Source organism: Loxodonta africana, chromosome 8 (genome assembly GCF_030014295.1).
Source record: "Loxodonta africana isolate mLoxAfr1 chromosome 8, mLoxAfr1.hap2, whole genome shotgun sequence".
NCBI classification, from domain to species: Eukaryota; Metazoa; Chordata; class Mammalia; order Proboscidea; family Elephantidae; genus Loxodonta; species Loxodonta africana.
Genome location: NC_087349.1, coordinates 25,580,704 through 25,606,749, shown reverse-complemented (window position 1 = coordinate 25,606,749; position 26,046 = coordinate 25,580,704). Strand labels below are relative to the sequence as shown.

At 42.0% G+C, this 26,046-nt stretch overlaps 1 protein-coding gene and 1 long non-coding RNA gene across 2 annotated transcripts in view; both read left to right on the top strand.

Annotated features, from left to right (window-relative positions):
* The first annotated feature begins 7,156 nt into the window (after positions 1-7,156).
* LOC100661612 (hyaluronidase 4) lies at positions 7,157-18,011 on the top strand. The gene is made up of 3 exons (XM_003407244.4): positions 7,157-8,110; positions 15,237-15,326; positions 17,610-18,011. The coding sequence occupies exons 1-3, from the start codon at positions 7,157-7,159 to the stop codon at positions 18,009-18,011; spliced, it is 1,446 nt and encodes a 481-aa protein (XP_003407292.1).
* Positions 18,012-23,989: 5,978 nt separating this feature from the next.
* LOC111749759 (uncharacterized) overlaps positions 23,990-26,046 on the top strand; it is a 234,607-nt gene continuing 232,550 nt past the window's right edge. The window contains exon 1 of the long non-coding RNA XR_010322607.1: positions 23,990-24,299. This is a non-coding gene — a long non-coding RNA (uncharacterized LOC111749759). The remainder of the gene's footprint in view (positions 24,300-26,046) is intronic.

The window sequence follows — 26,046 nt, the reverse complement described above, 5'->3', positions numbered from 1 at the left end:
AAAAGGGATGTCCATTATTGGTTGTTCTTCTAGTAAGTTTTTATTAGAACCAAAAACCCAAAATCCATTGCTGTCAAGTTGATTCCAACTCATAGCGACCCTATAGGACAGAGTAGAACTGTCCTATAAGGCTTCCAAAGAGCAGCTGGTGGATTTAAACTGTCGACCTTTTGGTTAGCAGCCAAATGCTTAAATACTCTGCCACCAGGGCTCCATGATTAACAACTAGTTCTGAAGAATCGAGGACAAAGCTTTGAACTCAGTGGCCCTGTTTTGTTTTCCATTCTGATAAATATTTATGCATACTTTTTTTTATTGGCAACAGTGATCAGTTCGATCAGTTTTTTCCTTGAAGGATTGGAAACAAAAGATTATAATTAATGGGTTTCTTGGGAAATCGTGATTTTCATGATACCTTCATGATAAACCTTTATGGATTTAGGGGCAGACGTGTGCCATCTTAAAAGTTTTGAAACAAAATGCCAATATCATGAAAAAATAAACAAAAGAGTTGTAGACTTGGAAAATCAATTCCCTCTGTTAATACATTAATATTAAGAGAGAGATGCCTAGAGTATTCCCTATAATCTTAAAGATGAGTATGGACCACTGCAACGTTTGAGGGAGCACAGTCCATAAGACCAACCTTACTTTTGTCAATAATCGCCAAGTCCAAAGGTCCCCCAAACCACTGTTAATTTGATAATTTGCTAGAAGGATTCCCAGAACTCACTAAAAGCTGTTATGCTTACGGTTATGGTTTATTGCAGCTAAATCAGCCAAGGGAAGGACACAGGGCAGAGTCCAGAGAAGTTCTAGATGTGGAGCATCCAGAGTCCCCTCTCCATGAAGCTGTGGACAGAATTAGTTCCCTGGCAGCGATGTGTGATGATACGCACGGAATACTGCCAACAAGAGACGCTCACCTGAGCCTTGGTGTCAGAGTTTTCACTGGGACTTCATCATCTAGTCATTGCTGACTGCCCATCTGAAGGCTAAGCTGGTATCATGTACCCTGAAGCTCCCTTCTTAAATTCTTAGGCTACCAGGTGTGACCCAAGTCACCTCAGACAAAAAGACATAGCATTACTTTGTTAATTCGTTGATTTGTTTTTACAGCAACATGTAAAAAAAAAAAATCGGCAAAGTGTTGCTTATGAAAATACCTCGGTGAGGGGCATGTGGCTAAGCAAACAAATGTAGAAGCCATATGTTATTTGCATAAAAATACAGTAAATGAATATCACTTAGAATGGGGGCCAAACATATGCGGTTCTTAATAAACATTTCCTGAACTCAGCTATGAATGAACACTAAGTGCCACTGAGGTTGCACAGGTGACAATGTCCTTCAGCCAAAGACCACCAGGAACACAGCTGTATTTAAACATGTCGGGCATATTACTTGTTACATCGATGGAGAACACACACTATGGTGGAACTGTGGGATTTCTCAGTAACAGTGTGTTAAAAATAGCTTACTATAGGATTTTGAGAGAAGCCCTGGTCATGCAGTGGTTAAACACTTGGCTACCCAGTAGGTTGATGGTTCGAATCCACCAGCTGCTCCATGGGAGGAAGATGTAGCAGTCTGCTTCCGTAGTGATTACAGCCTTGGAAACCTTGTGGGGCAATTCTTTCTGACAGAATCAACTCAATGGCAATGGGTTTGGGTTTTGGGGGTTTCACTATAGAATTTGGGCTTTGGGGGGATTATTTGGTCTAAGAAAGTGGGGGCCTGCTCTAAATTAGATGCTATCAGAAAGCAGGGTGATTATGTGATTCGATAAAGAACTAGCAGCCACTCATTAGCAAGAGAGAGGATGTTTGGTATTTTGCAGGGTGCACAGTGACTTTTTTTTTGCCTGTGCCTAGGTGAAATTATGAAGTGACCTAGCTTTGCCTTGTTTTATCATGGTCTCAGGGTGACTTTGTGTGAGGTTGGTAAACTGTGAGATTGTTTATGTCTAGTAGGAAAATGGAGCCCTGGTGGCATAGTGGTTAAAACTTGGCTGCTAACCAAAAGGTTGGCAGTTCAAATCTACCAGCCGCTCCTTGGAAACCTTATGGGGCAGCTCTACTCTGTCGTGTAGGGTTGCTATGAGTGGGAAATGACTCAACAGGACCTAACAACAATAGGAGAACAACATGGCCTATGAGTGCCAGGCCAGCTTCTGAAGGGCAAGGACTACTCTCTCTCTTTTTTTTTTTTTTAGTTTCTCACAAGCAACAAAGATTTTGTGGGGAAGGTACGAGAGGGGGACTAGGAATAAGTAGGGCATAGAAACTTCTTTGCTGACTTATATATTCACAGGTGACCTGCCTGCCTCCACCAGGGGAACCCCTCTACCCACCTAACCATCTCCTTCACCACCAGGACAAGGTATTGAGGTGAGGCCCTGGGCCTGTTTGAAACAAGGTAGTGCCCACCTTTGGTTGCTTTTTGTCACATTCCCTTCTCAGTGGGGCCAGAAGGTCAGAATAGGTGAGGCCAAGGTCAATGTTGTTGCCGCCAAGTCAATTCCAACTCATGGTGATCCCATGGGTGCAGAGTAGAACTCTCAATAGGGTTTTCAAGGCTGTGATCTTTGGGAAGCAGATCTCTAGGTCTTTCTTCTCAGGCGCCTCTGGGTGAGTTTGAACCGTCAACCTTTTGGTTAGTACTGGAGCACTTAACTGTTTGCACTGACCAGGGACTCCCCAAGGTAAACACAGCAGCAGCTAAGCCTTTTTCACTATGCTCTTCCTTCTACCTGGAGAGGAGTCTGAGGAGAAAGCTACCTCCCTTTACTCTTTAGCTTTCACAGACGTGTGTCATTTTGCTGGCAAACTTTTGTCCAAACCAAAAATCAAACCAGTTGATTTTTTAATTTTTGATTCTGACTCCTAGCTCCCCTATAGGACAGAGTGGAACAGTACCCCAGGGTTTCCAAGGAGTGGCTGGTGGATTCAAACTGCTGACCTTTTGGTTAGCAGATGAGCCCTTAACCATTACGCCACCAGAAGAGTCCTTCAAAGTGTTCTCACAGAAGTTTCCCTGTTGAGGGAAGGGAACTGGTCCTTCATACATGCTCTCAGAACAAACCTTACTCCTAAGAAGAGAAAACTGGGTGACAAAATTTAGGGGACAAGCCCAGGTTAAACACCTTACTCCTCCCCACTCCCAGTATCTTCCCAACTCATTCTAAAACTTACCAAGTAGGTGGTTGTTATGGATTGAATCGTGTCCCCCCAAAACGTGTGTCAACTTGGCTAGGCCATGATTCCCAGTATTGTGTGATTGCCCACCATTTTGTTATCTCATGTAGTTTTCCTGTGTGTTGTAAATCCTACCTCTATGATGTTAATGAGGCAGGATTATAGGCAGTCATATTAATGAGCCAGGACTCAATCAACCTACAAGATTAGATTGTATTTTGAGTCAATCTCTTTTGAGATATAAAAGACAGAAGTGATCAGAGAGACATGGGGACCTGATGCCACCAAGAAAGAAGCACTGGGGGCATAGCATATCCTTTGGACCTGGGGTCCCTGCTCTGAGAAGATCTTCGACCAGGATGAGAGTGATGACAAGGACCTTCCCCCAGAGCCCACAGAGAGAAAGCCTTCCCCTGGAGCTGTACCCTGAATTCAGACTTCTAGCCTCCTAGACTGTGAAAGAGTAAATTTCTCTTTGTTAAAACCATCCACTTGTGGTATTTCTGTTACAGCAGCACTAAATAACTAAGACAGTGGTGCAAATGGGTAACGCGCTTGGTTGCCAACTGAAATGTTAGAGGTTCGAGAGTCCACTCGGAGGTGCCTCAGAAGTCCTGACAATCTACTTCCAAAAAAACTAACCACTGAAAACCCTATGGCGCACAGTTCTACTCTGACACACAAGGGGTCACCATGAGTCAGAATCAACTTCTCAGTAACTGGTTAGAGAGCTGTTAAAAGTGCAAACCTTCCTGGAAGGATTACCAGAGGGGTGAGGAGGGAAGGAAGGGGGAAGGTGCTTTGATGACTCACTGTGAAGTGTGGGTAATTACACACATGGCTATGCTACAACAACTAGTCAAGATCCAGGTAGAGCTGAGCAGTGGGGATTTTGATGGTGTGTGTGGGGTGAGGAAAAGGGGTTCAGGAGAAATGCTGGAGGTACTTTTGGAAGGGCAGGTCTGGAGAAGTTCCCTGGTGAAGGAAGGAAGGGAGGAGAAGCAGCCAACCAGATTGCATGGGGTAGCGCGGCTTTGAGGAGGCCGAAGAAGTGTCTGGGAGGCGCGGAGTGAAGGCCCTGGCAGCAAGCCGAGGAGTTTAACCTGGAGAGCGAAGGGCGGGTGGTGGTGGGGGGGGGGGCGGGGGGGAGGGGCAGCGGCAGTGGCCTGACTGCCTGGGAAGCAGAAACACAGGATACAGCAAACACAAGACCGCAGGCGCGAACTTGACTTATTTATTTCGCCAGTATTTACTGTGCCCCGCTCATTATTTATCAGCAGCTATGCCTGCCACCTGGCATGTAACATGCACCTCCAGGTAACCAGAATAGGAGAATAATAACGTCCCCGGGTCAGAGAATAGAATCACTTGGTAACTGTGTAATAAAGGAAGACTTTCTGTGGTAGTGACGGGCCGGCATGGCCAAAGGGGAAACATTCATCAGTGGAAAGCTATGTTTTGATTAAAACAAAAAGCAGAGAGTATCCCGCTAGAATAGATTTTTGTGCACGTGCATGACTTTCTCTAACAAGGACTGAGATTTAGGTTTAAAGAAAAGCCCCCCCCCATTAATCCATCCATATGCAAATTCATTTTTCTTACCCTGAGGCAGAGTATAATTGATAAAGATTAGGGGCAGATTTGAGGACCGTTATTTTACACTCATAAAATTAGATTTCATTGAAAACACTCTTCTCTTCAAACCATAATGTATACCTTCAGTATAATATATTTCATGTCGTTGTTATTGGTTGCTGTTGAGACAATTCTGACGGTGACTCCATGTGTGCAGAGAACTGCTCCATAGGGTTTTTTCCAAGGTTGTGACCTTTTGGCAGCAGGTTGCCAGGCCTGTCTCTCAAGGTGCTTCTGGGTGGGTTCAAACCGCCAACCTTTCAGCTGGTAGTTTAGGGCTTAACCATTTGCAGTACCCAGGGACGCCTTATTTTATGTTACTAAGTGGGATTATTTTACTCATCTTTGTGTTGCGGAGGATAAAGGTATTTACTGAATGAATGAATAAAGAAAATACCTCTATCCATAGCTCTTAAAAACTAATATTTAGCATGTATCCATTTAGTTAGGACTCGTTAAATATTTTTAATAAGGTTTTCTAAATTCCTTAAAATTTTTATTTACCTCAGTGTCTTAGACTCGGGAAGCGCTATCAAGTTAGGCTGGTGACACCTGGTGGTGAGGCATCGTAATTACATATTATAGATAACTGCTCGAGGACATAATCACAACCCACAGAGTGCATGGCAAGAGCCTGTTTCCCTCAGAGTTTCTGGTTGTAAGCAACTGAGACAAAACTTTACTGACTTGAGCAGGAAAGTGCTGTCCCACGAGGACAATGCTGCCACTTAACATTAGCACCGGGGACACCAGGTTCTGGATGTCCCCACAGGCACTGCTGCTCCTGCGCCCTGGAATTACTGTCACTACTGACTCCAACACCAACCTTTTTAATTCCCAAGACCCCTATTCAAAGTCTGGAGTGGGTTGCATAGAACTGGCTTGGCCCAGGTCACGTGCCAGCACCCTAGCTTCAAGGAAGGCTGAGAAAGTACTTGGACGTTTTGACTTATTTGATGAAATATGGCTCATTGTCGACCCTATTTGTGACACAGTAAAACTGTTCCATAGGGTTTTCTTGGCTGTATACTTTATGGAAGCAGATTTCTACAACTTTTCTTCTGAGGTACCACTGGGTGGGTTTGAACCACCAACCTTTTGGAATCGACTCGAGGACACAAGGCAACAACAATGAAATCTGGACTCTGCCTTCCATCAAGACTCACACGGTGGAGAAGTCACTACATATGGAGGGGTCTGTGTGCTGGGCACTCAGCCAAAGGACAAAGGTTTATGATAGACCCTATCCTCGCTGTGCTAGGCATAAGCAGAATGCATTTCGCTTTACTGATACAGTCCAGGTCCAGTTGTCATCGAGTCGATTCTGACTCATGGCGATCCCATGTGTGTCAGAGTAGAACTATGCTCCGTAGGGTTTTCGATAGCTGATTTTTTGGAAGCAGATCATCAGGCCTTTTTCCTAGGCACCTCTGGGTGGACCCGAACCTCCAATCTTTCTGTTAACAGCCACGTTAACAATTTGCACCAGCCAAGGACAATGATACAGAAGACATCAAATGTTTTATGCCATTAAACCTACTTGGGTGAGCTTATAAAAAATATTTTACAGTAGTTTGACAGATAACTAGAAAGGAAACTTGACAAAGTAGTCACGGCTCTCTTCCTTCTCTTACCTTCCGAGCTCCTACCTGTCTTCTTGGCTCAATTCGGGTGTCCCATCTTCTCTGCAGGATTTCTTGACCACTTTCTCTTCCTACCTACACCCTACCCCCAGGAGAAGTAATTGCTTTAATAAATTGTTCCATAGTATTTGTTATGCATTTTGATCATAACAATTTCCCATTACCTTGCCTTCTATGCAATGTGACCTCAGACAAGCCTCTTCATCTTGCTAAGCCTCAGCTTCCTTATTTGTAAATTGGAGATGTAATTTTAATGGTCTTACACAGTTATTACCAGACTAAATGAGATAAATGCTTATGAAGGACTTCAGCACAGTACTTGGGAATTATGAAATTTTTGAAATGATAGTGCATATTATTTTACCTTTTGATTTAACCAGGAGCACTTTGGGGGCAAGGACCACACCTTATTCCTTTTGTATTCCTGGGCACAAGAACTAGATCTCCATGAATGTTTGTTGAATTACATTGGTTGCCCCCAAATAGAAGCTAGGTCAGTTCTTTTGCTTCCATGCCTTGATTGGTAAGTAAAATATAATTTATAAAATATAAATGTATAATAATATCTATTCAATATTGGAGTCTTTGTCCTCAAAATTATCACTAACAGAAAATTAAATCTCTCCACAGGTCTTCCAGAGTGCGTTAAAGCAGAAGATAACATACAATTCTTATCTTACCATGAAAATATTACCGGAAGGACAAGTAAGGTTTTGTGTGGTTCAGCCAGTCCATTTCTCCTCATGGCTGCTCATCTTCTTTATTCTGAAATCTATCTCTTCTCTAAAACCTGCTCGGCTTCCAATTTACCAAAGGAAACCATTTATAGCTGCTTGGAACGCCCCAACAGATCAGTGCTTAATAAAATACAATATAAGACTAAATCTGAAAATGTTTCAGGTGGTTGGAAGCCCACTGGCCAAGGCCAGGGGGCAAAATGTCACTATATTCTATGTCAACAGACTGGGATACTATCCATGGTATACATCGCAGGGCGTTCCCATTAATGGAGGTCTGCCCCAGAACATAAGTTTGCAAGTACACCTGGAAAAAGCTGACCAAGACATTAATTATTACATCCCTGCTGAAGATTTCAGCGGACTTGCTGTGATAGACTGGGAATATTGGAGACCCCAGTGGGCCCGGAACTGGAACGCAAAAAATGTTTACAGACAGAAGTCAAGAAAGCTTATTTCCGAAACGCAAGAGAATGTATCAGCTACTGATATTGAGTATTTAGCCAAAGCAACCTTTGAAGAAAGTGCAAAAGCTTTCATGAAGGAAACCATCAAATTGGGGATCAAGAGTCGACCCAAGGGCCTTTGGGGTTATTATTTATATCCTGATTGCCACAATTATAATGTTTATGCCCCAAACTACACTGGGTCATGCCCAGAAGAGGAAGTTCTGAGGAACAATGAGCTTTCTTGGCTCTGGAACAGCAGTGCTGCTTTATATCCTTCTATTGGGGTCAGGAAATCCCTTGGGGACAGTGAAAACATTCTGCACTTCTCACAATTTCGGGTGCACGAATCCATGAGGGTCTCCGCCATGACATCCCATGATTATACCCTGCCTGTATTTGTCTACACCAGGCTGGGCTACAGAGACCAACCTTTATTTTTTCTTTCTAAGGTAAGAATTCTTTGCCTGATGGAGGGGGTTTCCACTCTATCCCAAAAGTGATATTCCTTTGTTAATTATGCTAGTTGAAGAATTCCCAATTAATAGTCTGTTACATGGGGACATAATTCCACGTAGACTCTTCATTTATGCAATCCCAATTCTGATTATCTCATTTATTATTATTCCTTTAAGGAAGCAAGTAAGGAGGGAAGGGGTTGAAGTACAAAATAGACAATGGCTACACTTTCTGCTCCCCAACTTTGTGTTCCCTTACAATTGACCGCTTTTAGAGACTTTCAAAATGATGGCGGAGGACAGGTTAGAAAGTCAGAGAGCACGTTCTGAGACAGAGTAGTTTGCATTTGCTCCTATGTGTGGAAGTGGAATTGAAGACATTTCTGCATCTGGTCTTACCATATCAAATATCATTTTTTTTTTTAATAAAAAATAGAGTGTTTTCCTTCTAATGCATAATATCAGCTTGGGGAAAAGGTATAAGGGAAGGAGAAGTTACAAATCTGCTAAAAGTAGGTGGTTGGCTTAATCTAGGTCACCTGGGCCTCTATGACCACAACTAATGGAAAGTTGGTGGTAATGATGTAATTTAATGCTTACATTACTAGTAGGTGATTTTGTAACCCCAGGTTAAAACTTACAAATAAAGTTTTATTTTGTCTGATAACTCTTAGTCAAGTCAATGCTGCCACAGCCCTCACACAAAGCATGAGAGTTGTTTTTAAGAAGTGGACTTTCAGACACATTTTCTCTCCCTTCCTGCCTCTTCAATACTCTAACCACTTAGAAGGGAACTTCTTGGGAAAGGAGTTGATATCTAGTGTTTGGACATGGATAATTATGGGTAAACCGTTCTACGTCCAGAAGACTTGAGAACTGTAAGCCTTCCCATGTATAACGTGGTGGTGTTTTAAGGTATTACTGGACACAAAAGGTTTAATGCTCTTCAGTTGAGGCATTCCTTCTTTTTTCCATCATTACAAATTTCATCTCCTCAGCGCATGTTAACATACAAAGATGTTCTGAGCATTAGGTCTCCTACGGAGCAGGCTCAGGAAACACGAAGGTGAGGGATCTACCCTGCACGATGGTATCCGTGGAACATGCATGGCGTGGAGCTTACTCATCAGGGGGAGAAATGGCACCCATGTATCAGCTCTGTTTTTATAGAGTATGGTAAATGCTATGCCTTTACACTGTTAATAAAACGAGTAGGCAGGAAATACCTCTATTGTAAACTGATACAACACCCAGAAAAACCAGCAACAAGAAATTCTGTGGAGAATGACAGGAAATCAATACTTTCTAGAAGATTAAAAGAGGTTATCTAAATCTTTCCAAGGTATTCTTGACTCGGAAATTGGAAGTTAAATACCACCTTCTAGGAAACTGCTTCTCTTCTATATTTGGCTCAAACAAGTTCTTTTCTTTAGTGATAAGAAATTTACATTTGGAAGAAATAACAAACTCTAAGGGACAGGGCATTCATTTCAAAAGATCACACTACTGGTACGTTCTGCACATTGGGCAAAAGTAGGGTAAGCTTCCGTCTTTAGGAGCTATAGCCTCAGAAATGCTTCTGTTCCCTCTGAGGAAAGAACGAACACCACTTGGGGTCTTATCTAGAGTGAATTCCTGTGTCAGTCCCAAGATGTCATTCTGTACCCTCTTCCATTCTGAATGGTAAGCTCTTTCCACATCTTTTAAATGATCAGTGTATCCACCGTCATACTCTATCCTCCATAAAAATCTGCCCACAAATGTTTAAAAACCTGGAATTCATTCATACTAAACTCTGACTAGTAATGGCATCCATTTCTGACTTTCCCAAAGATATCTGCATCTTAGAATTAATTCATACTACCCTCACTACGGAAACCCTGGTGGCGTAGTGGTTAAGTGCTACGGCTTCTAACCAAAAGGTTGGCAGTTCAAATCCACCAGGCACTCCTTGGAAACTCTTTGGAGCAGTTCTGCTCTGTCCTGTAGAGTAGCTATGAGTCGGAATCAACTCAACAGCACTGGGTTTTTTGGACCCTCACTACCTAGTCCGGTCCTGCAACCACTTGAGAGAGAGAATGTATGTGTGTGTGTACAGTATACAGTTAGGACTAGGAGAAAAAAAATTACCAGTAAGCAGCAAATATCTTAACCTCCCTGGACCTGAGTGTATTAATCTATGAAATGGGGTAGAGAACTACCTGCTCTAATTACCTAGCCCTGGTTTGCAATGGTTTAAATGCTCCTCTGCTAACCAAAAGGTGGCGATTCAAGCCCACCAGCAGCTCTGTGGGAGAAAAGACCTGGTGCTCCCATAAAGATTTCAGCCTAGGAAACCCTGTGGGGCATTTCTATCCTGACATTTAGGGTCGCTAACAATGATTATCAGGATGGAGCAGGACTAGGCAGTGTTTTGTTCTGTGGTACATAGAGTCGGTACGAGTCAGAACCAACTGGGCAGCACGTAACAACGACAACAAGAAGTCGGAATCAAGTCAACAGCACACAACAATTTACTTAGCCAGAGTATATATGAAAATCAAGTGAAAAAATACAAATGAAAATTTGAAGCACTACAGAAATTTATGAGGTCTGAGTATGGTTTTTTAAAGGGTATCAGAGCCTTAAAGGAGCACAGGTGGTGCAGTGGGTAAGAGTTTGGCTGCTAACCAAAAGGTCGGTGGTGTGAACCCACCAGCTACTCCGAGGGAGGAAGATGTGGCAGTCAGCTTCTATAAAGATTTACAGCCTTGGAAATGCTATGGGGCAGTTCTACTCTGTCCTAGAGGGTAGCTAAGATTTGGAATCAACTCAACAGCGATGGGTTTTATCAAAGCCTTAAACCTGGAATACCCGAGAACGGACTCTCAGGCAGCAGCCGTAGCTCCTGGGGATGATTTGGAACGAGTGCTATCTCATCTTACATAGAAGATTGCCCACACCACCTAGAAACACACCCAAGATAGAACCCGACTATGCTTTAAAAAAAATCATGAAAGGCATTTTCTTGGCTGAAGATTTAAAGATGGTTATCCTTGTAGTTAACTAAGGCTCCCTGTGGTGTCACGGAGGCAGCTGGTTAGTGAGGCTCCAGCTCCCTCAGTGGGCAGTTTCGTGATAAGCACTGTGCTGAGCTCCAGGGACTCTGCCTAGAGTGTGGAGAGTGAGTCCTCAGGGTGTCCCTGCGCTCTTACTTCTGAAAGCTTGGTTCAAGCCTCAGGATTTGGGGTAGGCAGACATCACACTGGGACCTAGGAGGTTTCTCTACAGCTGCTTTGTTTCTTCATTTCCCTTTCCCTGTGACACTACCCATGTGGGTCATGCTCTCAGGTGGTCCCGGTTCACTCTCAATGGCATCTCAGCTGCAGCCTTCCCTCACTGGCAGTGCCCTTGCTTTTCTGACCCAATAAACAACTGGACCAACAAGGAACATCATGATAAACAGAGAAAATACTGAAGTTGTCAAGGATCTCATTTCACTTGGATCCATAATCAAGCCCATGTAAGCAGTAGTCAAGAAATCAAACGACACATTGTATTGGGCAAATCTGATACAAGCGATCTCTTTAAAGTGTTAAAAAGCAAAGCTGTCACTTTGAGGTCTAAGGTGCACCCAACCCAAGCCATGGTATTTTCAATTGCCTCATATGCATGCAAAAACTGGAAAATGAATAAGGAAGACCAAAGAAGAATTGATGCCTTTGAATTAGGGTGTTGGTGAAGAATATTGACTGCCAGAAGAACAAACAAATTTGTCTTGGAAGAAGTACAGCCAGAATGCTCCTTAGAAGCAAGGGTGGTGAGTCTTCATCTCACATGCTTTGGACAGGTTATCAGGAGGATTCAGTCCCTGGAGAAGGAAATTATGCTTGGTAATTAAAGGGCCAGCAGAAAATAGGAAGACCCTCAATGAGATGGATCGACACAGTGGTTGCAGCTGTAGGCTCAAACGTAACAACGATTTTGAGGGTGGTGCACGGCTGGACAGTGTTTCGTTCTTTTGTACATAGGGTGGCTATGAGTCAAAACTGACTCGACAGTACTTAGCAATGACAAACACAGCTGTTCTGTAACACAGTCAGCCCCTGCTTTCTGCTAGGTGACAGCTAATTTGGTAGAGAAATTTACTTAATATCTGCTACTGTCTTTCTACCTCCAGTCAACATGTAAAATGACTTATTTGAATCAGTTCCAATGAATTCCGTTTAATAATGGCATTGCGGGGTCACTGGTAGTTCAATGGTAGAATTCTTACCTTCCATGTAGGAGACCTCAGTTTGATTCCTGGTCAATGCACCTGTCAGTGGAAGCTTTTGTACTGCTCTGATGCCGAACAGGTTTCAGCTGAGCTTCCAGACTAAGACTAGGAAGAAAGACCTGGCAATCTGCTTCTGAAAATCAGCCAAAGCAAACCAAATGGATCACAACAGTCCAATCCCCAACTGATCATGGGGATGGCAAAGGACTGGATAGCATTTCATTACATTGTGTATGGCGTTACCATGAGCCAGAGGCCTGACTTGATGGCAGCTAACAACAATTATGATAGTAGAGGACACATTGAGAAGAAACTAACATTCCCTCCTGATATCTACCTCAGAAGGTGTGGCTTCACCACAAATATCTTTAGCTTCCCTCCTTACTAAATACGGGTCAATAATCTATACATACAAAAAGTAAATGCTACGTCTCCCTCCCCTCTATGATGACAAAGCCTTAACCCAAAGAAATTTGTGGGAGGCCGTTGGGGGTTTTTGACCCCTTGGATCACGCCACGTGAATGTCACCTTAATGTATTCAGGGAAGCTTCAGAGTGAGTGCAGCAAGGAGCTTTGCTCCATTAGGTCTTTTTCAATTCAGCCCAGAGAGGCCATGGACATGGACTCAGCAGTCTGCAGCCTGGGTGCTGCAGGGACAGCTCCTGGCCTGTCCCTTCTTCACCACACCATGGATCATTTTCAAAGCCTTTCACTTTTTTTTTTTTTTCACTTACGCTGTCTCATGTGAGCCTCACAGAGCCTCCTCCCCTTCCTTCATGTCAGCTCTCATCTACTCTCACGGGACACGGAAGTGAGCGTCTACCCAAAAGGGAAATTAGTTTAAATCCAAATCTCTTCCCTTTTGAAAATTACCAGAAATGGCCCAGAAAAACACTTGAAAAAGTGAGATTGTAGTGCCTTTGAGTGGACTATAAAAGTGTCAGATAAAGAGGTTTATCTATCAAGTATTAATATAAAGTGTCCAAGGTAAAATACAGCTTAGAGTTCTGCTTTTCTTTCCTACCAAGTCACCCAATTATATTTCCCAGTGTATAACTGATGGAGATTTATCCTTGGAGCAAAGGGTGAATGTTTAGTCTCCTAAGGAGTGGGGGGATATATTATAATTTAACAAACTAGGAAATCAACTGCATACATTCAGCTTTTAATTTCCCTCTGAATAAACCCTATAGCACAGAGTAGAGCTGTCCCATAGGGTTTCCTAGGCTGTAATCTTTGAATATACCATGGGCTGGCAGAAGAACAAACAAATCTGTCTTGGAAGAAGTACAGCCAGAATGCTCCTTAGAAGTGAGAGGAGCAAGACTTTGTCTCACGTACTATGGACATGTTATTAGGAGGGACCAGTCCCTGGAGAAGGACATCATGCTTGGTAAAGCAGATGGTCAGGGAAAAAGAGGAAGACCCTCGAAGAGATGGCTGCAACAATGGGCTCAAACATAGCAATGATTGTGAGGATGGCGCAGGACCAAGCAGTGTTTCATTCCGTTGTCCATAGGTCGATGGTACCTGACAACAACAATCTTTGCAGGAGCAGATCACCAGGTCTTTTCGTGGCAGAATGGTAGATGGGTTCAAACTGCTGGCCCTTCAGTTAGCAGCCGAGTGTTTAACCATAGCTCTATGTTAATCTTTAAACAGTAAAAACTGTAATCCTTCATGATTACAAAACCAAAGCTCCTCGTATTGAAATCTAGTTTTCATTTATCTTAACCATTCATACTGTTGGAAATCCTGGCGGCCTTACCACGACCGGATGAGACATAAATAAAGCCCATCAATATGAGTCCTTTGAAATTAAACACAAACCATTTCAGGGACCAGATAGAAATGTTGGACGAAGTCAGAGCTGCAGGTCCTTTACACTGAGCTCCTTCGCCTGGCCTTGGAATCCCAAAGACACATCTGTCTGAGTCACTGTTGTTAGCTGCCATCGAGTCAGTCCCGATTCATAGCAACCCTATGTACAACAGAAGGAAACACTGTCTGGTCTTGTGCCATTCTCACAATCATTGCTTTGTTTGAGCCCATTGTTGCAGCCATCTTGTCTAGAGTCTTCCTCTGTTTTGCTGACCCTCTACCTTACCAAGCATGATGACCCTCTCCAGGGACTGATCCCTCCTGACAAGTTCAAAGTAGGTGAGACAAAATCTTGTTATCCTTACTTCTAAGGAGCACTCTCGCTGTACTTCTTCCAAGATAGACTTGTTCTTCCGCAGTTCACGGTATAGTCAATATTCTTTGCCAACACCATAATTCAAATGCATCAGTTCTTCTTCAGCCTTCATTATTCATCGTCTAGCGTTCACATGCATACGAGGTGATTGAAAATATCAGGGACACTTTAGTCCTCAAAGCGACATCTTTGCTTTTCATCATTTTAAAGAGGTCTTTAAAGAGGTCTGAGTCACTGCAGAGACAAAATTCCACAGGGAAATGTTACAAAATGAAAAGGGAACCGGGCTAAGAGGAATGCGAAGCTTTTGAAGAGGGAAAACTTTGGCATTCTGTTTCTGCATCATATACATATAACTGATTTGTGTGTAGGTATATACCACCAAATCAAATTTAATCAAACTTTTGGTGATGATTTACAATACAACATCCTACTTGCCAAAATGTAAGTTTTCCTTTAAAAAATACTTAACATGTTTTTTGCATATGATTATAGATGATGATTTTTGAGCCTTGGCTTATTCAACATTCATGTTATTACTAGGAAGCTTCTCTGTGGAGTAGATGAGCTCTGGCCCAGTTCTACTATATTGAACGCAGCCGCTACTCCCTGGAGGGTTGTTTTCTATTCAAATTGACGATGAACTCTACTCTCTTAACTCTAGCAAGACCTAATCAGCACCATAGGAGAAAGTGCGGCCTTGGGAGCTGCAGGCATTGTGATTTGGGGAGACCTGAATTTAACTTCATCTGAGGTAAGTCGGCACCTTGAAGGTATATCTATTTTTTTTTTTAAAGGTTTGCTGTCTTCCAGTAGAGCTCACTCTCATTGCAGTCCTGGTAGCCTCAACGATAAACCAGCTTTAGAATGAAAACCCAGATCAGTGCCTGGTACATAGAAGGGATTCAATAAGTATTAATTTTGTTCAGATAATAATCATAATACTGACATTTGTTGACCATTCACTTTATGGTGGGATTATGCTAAGTGTTTTGGGGGGAATTTCCTCACTTACTGGTCATAATAACCCTATGAAGTAACAGCTATCATCCTCGTCGGTAGATTAGGCAATGAAGAGAATACCCAGGAAGATGGCTAGTTAGGCTAGTTAGCGGTGAAGCTGGCATTAGCCACAGGCAGTTTGACTCCACCCGCACATTTAACCACACATGCAATGAGTTGTATCTTATTTTGAGAAGTAGAAGCAGATGGTAACTTTTCAACCTCCTCTGAGGAGAAATCAGCTGAAAATCAATTGTTGGTGTTGTTAGGTGCCGTCGAGTCGGTTCTGACTCATAGCGACCCTATGCACAACAGAAAGAAAATTAGTAGTATTTACAAAAAGATTTATATATCTCTTCAGACATCTCCCAGCCCAGCTATTCTTTACTCCAAGAACTCTTCCTAGATTTCTCCCATCCAAATTAATCACGATTTCCTGTTTTTCCATATGTCATTTGCGTACATCTCTGTGGTTTAACACATTTTGCTTGGAATTATAAGACTTATATCCTTAATAGTTTTTGTTAATTGGATTTTTTGAAAGTTCATGATAATCTGATATTTGTCATAGAATTTCACAGGCTCAATTTGTTGCTGTGGAGATACCGGCAGTCCCCAGGTTAGGAACGAGATCTGCTCCTGTCCTAAGTCGAATTTGTAAGTGAGTCCAACAGAGGCATACGGTTCTTGTTTAGCCTTCCTTTAGCTCAAGGAAAGGCTTGAAGCCTTTTCAGTGATTTAAAAGCTGCACTTGCAGCAAGTGAAGGTGATTGCGATGAAGAATTTGTGCCACTAGCGGTTGTTTCAGTCATTTCGAATTGAGGGCAAATTTACATAACATTAAAAGGCAAGTTTGACTTGTCTGTAAGTCGGATGTTCATAACCTGGGGCCTTACTGCATAGCTCACGAAACTATTTATGAGCATTGTCAGGTTAAAGTGGGGCCCAGTTGGTGCAACGGTGAAACACTTGGCTGCTAACCAAACCCACCAGCAGCTCCACAGGAGGGAAGGCCTGGCGATCTGCTCCCATAAAAATTACAGCTTAGGAAACCCTATGGGGCAGTTCTACTCTGTCCTATAGGGTTGCTATGAGTACAGAATCGACTCCACAGCACACAAAAACAACAACATATCAGGTTAAAATCTTCTCTGTCCGTGTATGAGAATTAGGTAGAAACTGAGAAGATCAATTCCTGTCTTTCCACTCCAGTCCACATAGCTCATGAGAAGACCTTCATCAGGAAGCCTACTGGCCTCTGTTAAGATAAAAAAAACAGTTGTCTTTGAGTGGATTCTGACTTATGGTGACCTCATGTGTGTCAGAGTAGAACTATGCTCCATATGGTTTTCAATGGCTGACTTTGCAGAAGCAGATTGCCAGGCCTTTCTTTTGAGGCACCTCTTGGTGTACTCGAACCTCCAACCTTTCCATTAGCAGCCAAGAGCGTAAACTGTTTGCACCACCCGAGAACTCCAATGGCCCCTGTTAGGAATGCGTACTAGGAAACCTCCCACCGCAAATGACCTAGACAGCCTTCCAGGCATTCCTGCCTTTCAATTCTACACAAGATCCAGATGGTTTCATATTGGTGATTTGACAGTAAATCTGTGGAATGTGAAAACTCAGGTTCTGACTCCACCATGAAAAGCACCACATATCTGAAAGGTGGCTGGAGGACAGCAGGTAAATCCTGGCTCTTAACTTCATTTCTAATTTGGGATTTTGTCCTCTCCCCTTCATACCCATTAACATAGGGCCTGGAAGGATTAAAAATGGCATATATTGGAAGAAGGCAAGATCTCATGCTGGATCTGGGGCCCATTTGATTTGCAAGTTCAATGACTGAGCTGACTAACGTTCTCCACCTCCTGTCCCTCAGATCTCCCACCCTTTCTGATCTGAGACCCCTGTACTGTAGCTTCCAGGAGCCTAAGCCTTCACTAACTAGAACCAAGCCATCCACTGTCAATCAAGTCCAAAGAACTGCTTGTGGGCCTAAAAGCTGTAATCTTGTGTGTTTCTACATTTCCAGGGCAACTGTACGAAGGTGAAGCAGTTTGTGAGCTCTGATTTAGGGTACTACATAGTCAACGTGACCGGAGCCGCTGAGGTGTGCAGCCGACACCTGTGTGGGAACAACGGCAGGTGCGTTCGGAGGAGGTGGAAAGCTCCCGATTACCTTCACCTGAACCCTGCAAGCTACCACATCAGAGCCTCCGAGGACGGAGACATTACTGTGACAGGAGCAGCATCTGATACAGACCTGGAAGTCATGGCGGAGAAATTTTCCTGTCATTGTTATCAGGGCTACAAAGGTGCTGATTGCAGGGCGATGAAGACGCCTGATGGCAGGGCCGGGGCTTCCCCTGTCTCTGGCTCACTAATAAGCCTGCGTCTGCTGGTTCTGGCCTGTTATTGGAGCACTCAGCTGTGAGATAATTGAGTCTGAAGGGAAGCGAGTCTTCTGTAGTTACTTAGGGAAGAGATGAAAATTATGAGAAGTTTTTCACTCATGAATCCACTGAGAGGTATTATAGGTAGACATTATGTATGTCACTGAACAGAAACAAACCTTTCACTTATTCAGCTCCAAGCTGGCTAAGAAACCAGATGCGGGAGTCAAAACAATGCACTCTTCTTTCTTACTGGAATGTTTAAGTTCTGTTCCAACCTGTTGTTAGTTGCTGTCCAGTCCACTCTGACTCATGGCGATTCCATGTACAACAGAATGAAACGTTGCCTGGTCCTACACCACTCTGGGTATGCTCTAGTCCATTGTTGTGACCACTGTGCCTTTTGAGTGCCTTCCAACCTAAGGGGCTCATCTTCAGCACTAGCACAATAGTCTGTGAGATCTGTTGGGTTTTCATTGGCTATAGTGACCCTATAGGACAGAGTAGAATTGCCCCACAGAGTTTCCAAGGAGTGGCTGGTGGATTTGAACTGCTGACCTCTTGGTTAGGAGCCATAGCACTTAACCACTATACCACCAGGGTGTCCTGAATTGTACAAATAAATGTTAAATTATTAATTTCAAAGACCAGTTTTCTAGCTAGCAACTTGCATAATTATGGATAGATTAATTATCTAACAAAAAAACAAACCCATTGCCATCGAGTCAATTCTGGCTCATAGAGGCTCTATAGGCCAGAGTAGAACTGCCCCATAGGGTTTCCAAGGAGTGCCCGGTGGATTCAAACTGTCAACCTTTTGATTAGCAGCCATGGCTCTTAATTAGTATGCCACCAGGATTTCCATCTGACTAAGGGGTCAACTCAGAAATCACGGAGGGCCAGATGAGGAGGTCCTGTTTCAGCCTTAGGTTCAAGCCAGGCCTCTGCTCTCAGCCCAACCAGGCTCACTGAGTATAGAACCTGTTCCTGACATGGCTTCTCAAGAGGGGGCAGGAACTGAGGCAAGGGGAGCTGTTCCCAACTTGTTGCAAATGCAGTTATTCTAATAAGGCGCCTTTCCCACGTGTCATGAGTCCTTCCTTCACAGATTCTGGTAATATGTGAGGGCCTTAAGATAATATGCATGCTTGCCTGGGCTGACACCTCTTTAGAATCTGGCAGAAGCTGGGGCAATGGCTAATAAAAATGGCTTGGTGTCTTTTGTAAGCAAAAATCCTTATTAAAAAATATTTAATAAATGACATTTAAGGGACCCAGAAGTGCTCTCAGGAAGGGGGTCCTAGCAAGAAATATTAGCTTTGCATCAATCTTAAATAGTAGCTTTAGAGTCCATTTGAATACATTTTGAAGCTATCCACCTGGCTGTATAATACTGGGAAAGTCACTTATATTATTCATTTTCTTGTCTGAAAAATTGGGACTATAATTCACACTTCAGTGAATTGTTCTTAGGAGTAAATGGCATAACACATCCCTGGCTCTTAATAACATGTTGCTGATCCTCACCCACCTTCCCTTGATCACTAAATAAAGGAAAAGCTTAGGATAAAAGCTTAAGTCTTGGGCAATTTCCTCCTTCCGATGCTATGTCCCATTTATAATCACTTACGCATTGTGTTGTTCCCTTGAGAGGTATGTGCTGTTGACAGGATTTTCTTCCTTTGGAGACAATTTGCTTGAAAGCTAAACTCGAGAGAGGTGTGCTGCTATTACAGAAGGGATGATAGTTGATTTCACTTCCTCTTCACCTCTTTCATCTTTCTAGAAAATGTTTGTAATCTAGGTGTGCTCTTTGCTTCACTCTGGGTCCCTGCTTGCCAGGTGACCGATACTTTCAGAGGTAACTGACATTGTTAATGTCTACTTTCTAAATGTAAAAACCAAAATGAAAATGAAATATTTTATAATACTATGAATGAGTATTGTAAAAGGAGATCAGTATTCTTCTGGTTGATCTACAATTATTTTTCTTCCTCTGCATATGAAAAGAGCAGAGACATAGTCCATATCAATCGTTTATGTGATAGGCCTCTTTAGTATAGGCCTGTTTAGGATCCACTCTTATTTTCAAGTCTTGATGTTGTTCCAAATTTAACAGACTTACAGAAATAATTAATTTCTATATCTAGGTTATATGAGTGTTATTTTTTGTGTATGTGCATGCCTGGGAATGAACAGGGGACAGGGCAGCCCTAAAAAATGTTCTGTGCTGGAAAGCGCCCTGGGTGGTGCAGTGAAGCATTCACCTGCTAACCAAAAGGCTGGCAGTTTGAATCTACCCAGGGTGCCTCAGAAGAAAGGCCTGGCCATCTACTTCTGAAAAATCAGCTATTGAAAACACTGTGGAGCACAGTTCTGTTCTGACACGCATGGGGTCTCCATGAGGTTGAAATTACTCTGTAGCAACTGGTTGGTTTGATTTTTTTGTTGTTGTTGTTTTTTAAATTCTGAGCGGAGAACTATTTGTCATTGAAAGAGTCATAAGATCCTTTCAAATGTATTTTTTTTATCCTTTTTCTTGAAAGTCTGATTTAACCTTTATACCACTGAACACATCATCAATTCTCTGATTTTATTTCAAGTAACTTTGAATAGGGAGATAGAACTTCTCATGACTCAGAATGTGTATTTTCTAAAATGATTTATAAGTGTGACCTTCATTATTAAAATGTGTGTAGGGGTTGGAAAAACTGGATAATTGACTTGGGTGATATATCAAGCATCTACTTTTGTCCCCTTACGTAACAGACCGTTCCGGTCAACATGATGTGTTATTTTCTTAAAGTAGAAATTCTTACCTAATGGCATCACATCAGCAGAGGCTTTCTGCTTCTATTTTTTCCTAAATAAAGTCATGGATGTTATTCACCAGCACTTTGAGTTGATTCTTCCAGCCAATAAGATATGAATATATCCCTAATCCACTACAGAAAATTTGTCTCATTTATTATTAAAAAGATTGCAATAAGTGGACCAAATGAACTGGTTTCAGTGCTTTCCATATTTAAGATCAAAGTGTTAGTTTATTTGTGGGTTTACTCTGAGGAGTTAAAATGTTCATTTCCCATAATGCTTTTAGTTCCAAAGGAGGTTTCATTTGTGCAAACAAAAACGGGGTGGCAGAGCCATAGCTGGTTGCCGGTTCTGAAGGGAATCTGTCCTACAACTGCTGCAGAATATAAGTCAAAAAACCCTTCCGCTATGTTTGGTACAGGAGTGTGACTTACTAACTCATCCTGGTAGACCATGCATTTTATGTTACATGCTTAAGAGTAGGTTTGTACTGCTTCTGAGGAATTAAATAAGAAAAAAAAAAAAAAAAAGCTACATCAGAGGATATTTGCTTAATGTGAAAGAAAATAATAAAGTAGAAAGACAAGAACAAAAAGACATTAGACATAAAACCAAAAGGAAAATGGCAGACATAAATCCAACTATATCAATAATAACATTAAATGTGACTAGATTAAAAAATTCGGTCAAAAGGCAGATGTCATCAGACTGGATAAAAAAAAGAAAAAGAAAAAACAAGGTCCATATGGTTTGCAAGAGGGATTTTTGATTAAAAAATACAAATAGATTGTAAGTAAAAGGATAAACCCCTTGCCGTCAAATCAATTCCGACTCATAGTGACCCTATAGAACAGAGTAGAACTGCCCCAGAGGGTTTCCAAGGAGCAGCTGGTGAATTTGAACTGTTGACCTTTTTGGTTAACAGCCAAGCTCTTTAACCACTGCACCACCAGGGCTCCAAGTAAAAGGACTCTGTTGCTATCATGCAGCAGCAGCCACGACAAAGCTGGAGTGGCTATATTAACATAATATTGAGAGAAAATAGGCTTTAAAACAAAAAATGTTACTAGAGATAAAGGGAGACATTTGTAATGATAAGTGTTAGTGTCAAAGGATATATCATGAAAATATAATAATTATAAACATATACACACCAACAGTGCACTAAAGTACGTGAAGCAAAACAGACAAATACGGAGAAACTGACCTCAACAATAATAGTTGGAGACTTCAATATCCCACACTCAAAAATGGGTGGAACAACTAGGCAGAAGCTCAACAGAGAAACAAGATTTGAACAACAGCCCTGGTGTCACACTGGTTGAGCACTACAACTGCTAATAAAAAAATCAGTGTTCAACTTCACCAGCCACTCCTTGGAAACCCTATGGGACAGTTCTACCCTGTCCTATAGGTTCACTATGAGTTGGAAATGACTTGATGGCAACAGGTTTGTTTTTTTTTATAAACCAACTAGACCTGGCAACTAGAACACTCCACCTAATGAAAGTAGAATATACATTCTTCTCAAGTGCACAAGAAACATTACCCAGGAGAGACCATACGCTAGACTATAAAACAAACTTGAATAAATTTAAAACGATAGAAATAATATAAAAGTATAGTATCTGATACAATCAAATGAAATTATAAATTGGTAACAGGAAGAAATTTGGAAAAGTAAAAAACATGTTGAAATTAAAACAAAAAACAAACCCATTGTTGTTGATGGTGACTCATAGCAACCTCATAGGACGGAGCAGAATTGCCCATAGAGTCTCCAAAGAGTAGCTGGTGGATTTGAACTGCCAACCTTTTGGTTAGCAGCCAAGCAGTTAATCAGTGCGCCACCAAGGCTCCATGCTGAAAACACTCTTAAATAACCAATGGGTCAAAAAGAAATCAAACAAGAAATAGAAAATACTTTGAGATAAGTGAGCTAATGACAAGCATTGATGAGAAATCAGGACCCTCTACACTGAAAATAGGAATATAAAATGGTGCAGGCACTTGGGAAACAGTCTAGTAGTTTCTCACACAGTTAAAGAGTTACCGTATGTCTCTGCAACTCCACTCCTAAGTATACACACAAGAAAAATGGAAATACGTGTTTACACAAAAGCAGCATTATTCACAGTCAACAAAAGGTGGAAGCAACCCAGGTGTCCACCAAGCAATGAACGGATAAACAAAATGTGGTATACCCACACGGAGGAAGAGTAGTCACAGCATATATGAATGTGGATGAACCTTGAAAACATTACGCTAAGTCAAAGAAGCCAGTTGCAAAAAAATCACATACTGTATGATTCCATTTATATGAAATGCCCAGAATAGGCAATCCATAGAGACAGAGAGTGGATTAGTGGTTGCTGAGGGCTTGGTGGGATGTGGGCATAAAGAGGGGACAGATAGCTAGAGTTCAGGGTCCCTTTTTATGGTGATGAAAATGTTCTAAAATTGGCTATGGTGATAGTTGCACATATCTGTGAATATGCTTAAAAATCATTAAATTTTACACTTTGAATGGATGAATTTTATGGTACGTAAATTGTATCTCAATAAAGCTGTTAAAAAAGAAAAAGAAAGAAACCAATACCTAAGCTTCACCTCTGGAATTTCTGATTTAATAGATCTGGAGTGGGGCAAGGGAATTGGTATGTGTGTTGTTGTTTTTTTTAATATTTTATTGCATTTTTGGTGAAAGATTACACAGCTAATTAGGTTACATATTGTTCAGGGACACTGGTTACATTTTTCACAATGTGTCAGCATTCTCATTATTTTCATTGTGGTTGTTCTGTTTTAGTTAATCTGGCTTTGCTGCCACCACCCCTTACCTTCTTCTCATCTTTGCTTTAGGGTAAATGTTGACCGTTTGGTCTCATGAAAGGAGTTCCGTACTCACTGGTGATACTGTTTATTTTATGAGCCAATCTGTTATTTAACTGAAAGGTGATCTCCAGGAGTGGTTTCAGTTCCTTGACATGTTTTCGATTTTTTGTTTGTTTAAAGTTCCCCCATGAATTCTAGGGTTAAGAAATACTGCTCTACAATTTCACTTTGCTGGGTAATCTAACTTACCGGCTACATTACATCATGAGTCATATAGCTTTAAATAGGCCATTATCAGGAAACAGGAAAGGGGCAGAAAAATAGCAAACCATATGCTTCCCGAAGTGGTTGATGCACCCTTAAAGTTTACTCTCGCCTGGAGCCTTGCTTGATCCTCAGAGTGTGTTCCTTAGACACCAGCACCGACATCATCAGGAAGCTTGTTAGAAATGCAGACTCTTGGGTCTGCTCCAGACCTCCCTGAATCAGAATCTGCAATGATTTGTCAGCACTTTAAAGTTTGAAAAGCTCTGGCCTAGAGGATCCTCCAGCAAACAGAACAATCATTCCTTCCCAGACTGGAGTGCTGCGTGCAACAGGACCTCAGAACTGCCCACAAGATTCTACCATTGCCAACAGGTGAACTGAGAGCTCCATACTTGTCACTGTCACCATAAAGGGTATGCTTGTTTCCTTTGACCTCAACTTTGGGACTGTTGTCTTGATGCCCACTTTGCTCTTAAATTTATCATTGAGAGGGGAGTGTCCAGATGGCCACAGAAGGAGTTTTCAGTGAAGACTATCCCAGGTTCATAGTACATTTAGGCAATTTCTGTCAACTTAACACATGCATCCTCTTTCTTTGGAACTCTGTCCAGCTTCACTCCTAGGTCAGCTGTGTTCTCTATTCTTGAAAAAGTAAGTCCTATTCTGAATGAAGTTCAGGTACAATTCCAGAAGTCAAGAGAAACCAACTTTCCTAAAGTCACCTCACCCTGGAACCATTTGTGAGATCTCTCTCCCTGCTCAATTCTACATCAAAGATTCTTAACCATTTTTCTGCCACCAAAACCCTCTGTTGTTGAGTCGATTCCAGCTCATAGCTACCCTATAGGACAGAGTAGAACCGCCCCATAGGGTTTCCAAGGAGCCGATGGTGGATTTAAACTGCTGACTCTCTGGTTACCAGTCAAGCTCTTAAGCACTGCACCACCAGAGTGCCTTTTTTCTGCCACAGACACCTGTAAACTAAACTAAAAACAGTTGCTGTTGAATCAATTCCGACTCATGGTGACCCCACGTGGGCAGAGTAGGGTTTTCGAGGCTGTGAACTTTTGGAAGCAGATCACCAAGACCTTCTTCCATGGCACCTCAGGGCGGGGGTTGGTTCCCAACTGCCAACCTTCTGAAAAGTAGTTGAGCACTTAGTTTGTGCCATCCAGGGGACTCCTTACTGACACCCCTAGAATATGGTAAAAACCCTGGTGGCATAGTGGCTAAGAGCTAGAGCTGCTAACCAAAAGATAGGCAGTTTGAATCCACCGGGCGCTCCTTGGAAACTCTATGGGGGCAGTTCTACTCTGTCCTATAGGGTCGCTGTGAGTCAGAATGGACTCCACCGCAACGGGTTTGGCTTGGTTTGTTTTTATGGCACTTTTTTAAAAAAGAAAAATGCACATCTTTGTGTATAATTTAAGAAAATCATGGACTCCCTGCAGCCCGTGCAGTTGGAGATGTCATACCAGACTAAACAAGCCCTTTTTTTTTTTTTTTTTTTTTGCGGGGGTGCGGGGCCAATTTGAAGGAGTGACTGGGTAAAGAGCCCAATTTATCCACATCGCCTTCACTGATTCAGACCAACATCACGATAAGCCCCAATTTGAAGTTTGAATTTTTGAGTTGACTAATTACCTTGGAGCCTGTTTATAGCTGTGAGTGATATCACCCATAAATAACCATGTTACAAATAATGTAATATGAAAAATGCTGTAAATCTTTATGGAAGCAGACTGCCACGTTTTTCTCCCACGGAGAGACTGGTGGGTTTGAACCACGGACCTTTTGGTTAGCAGCCGAGTGTTTAACCACTACACCACCAGGGTTCCATGAAAAATGTACTTTGTATAAAAATTAAACTAAACGTTTTTTGATACTTCCCCCCCACCCCGCCAAACAAAACAAAACAAAACAAAAAACCATTAGGCTTTCACAGCTTCTTGGAGTCAGCATGAACTACAACTTTCATTGTTTTGTAATTTTATTTTATTGTTTAGGTGAGTCTGTGTGGATCCCATAACTCTTATTTTAATAAATTAGGATCATTTGTTTTCTTGTCATTGGCTTCTTCTTCATAAAAACAGAATCTACCTTCTGGGAAGTACAATGTGACTCCTTTTATTAAAATATGAAGCATTTTTTTTTTTTTCC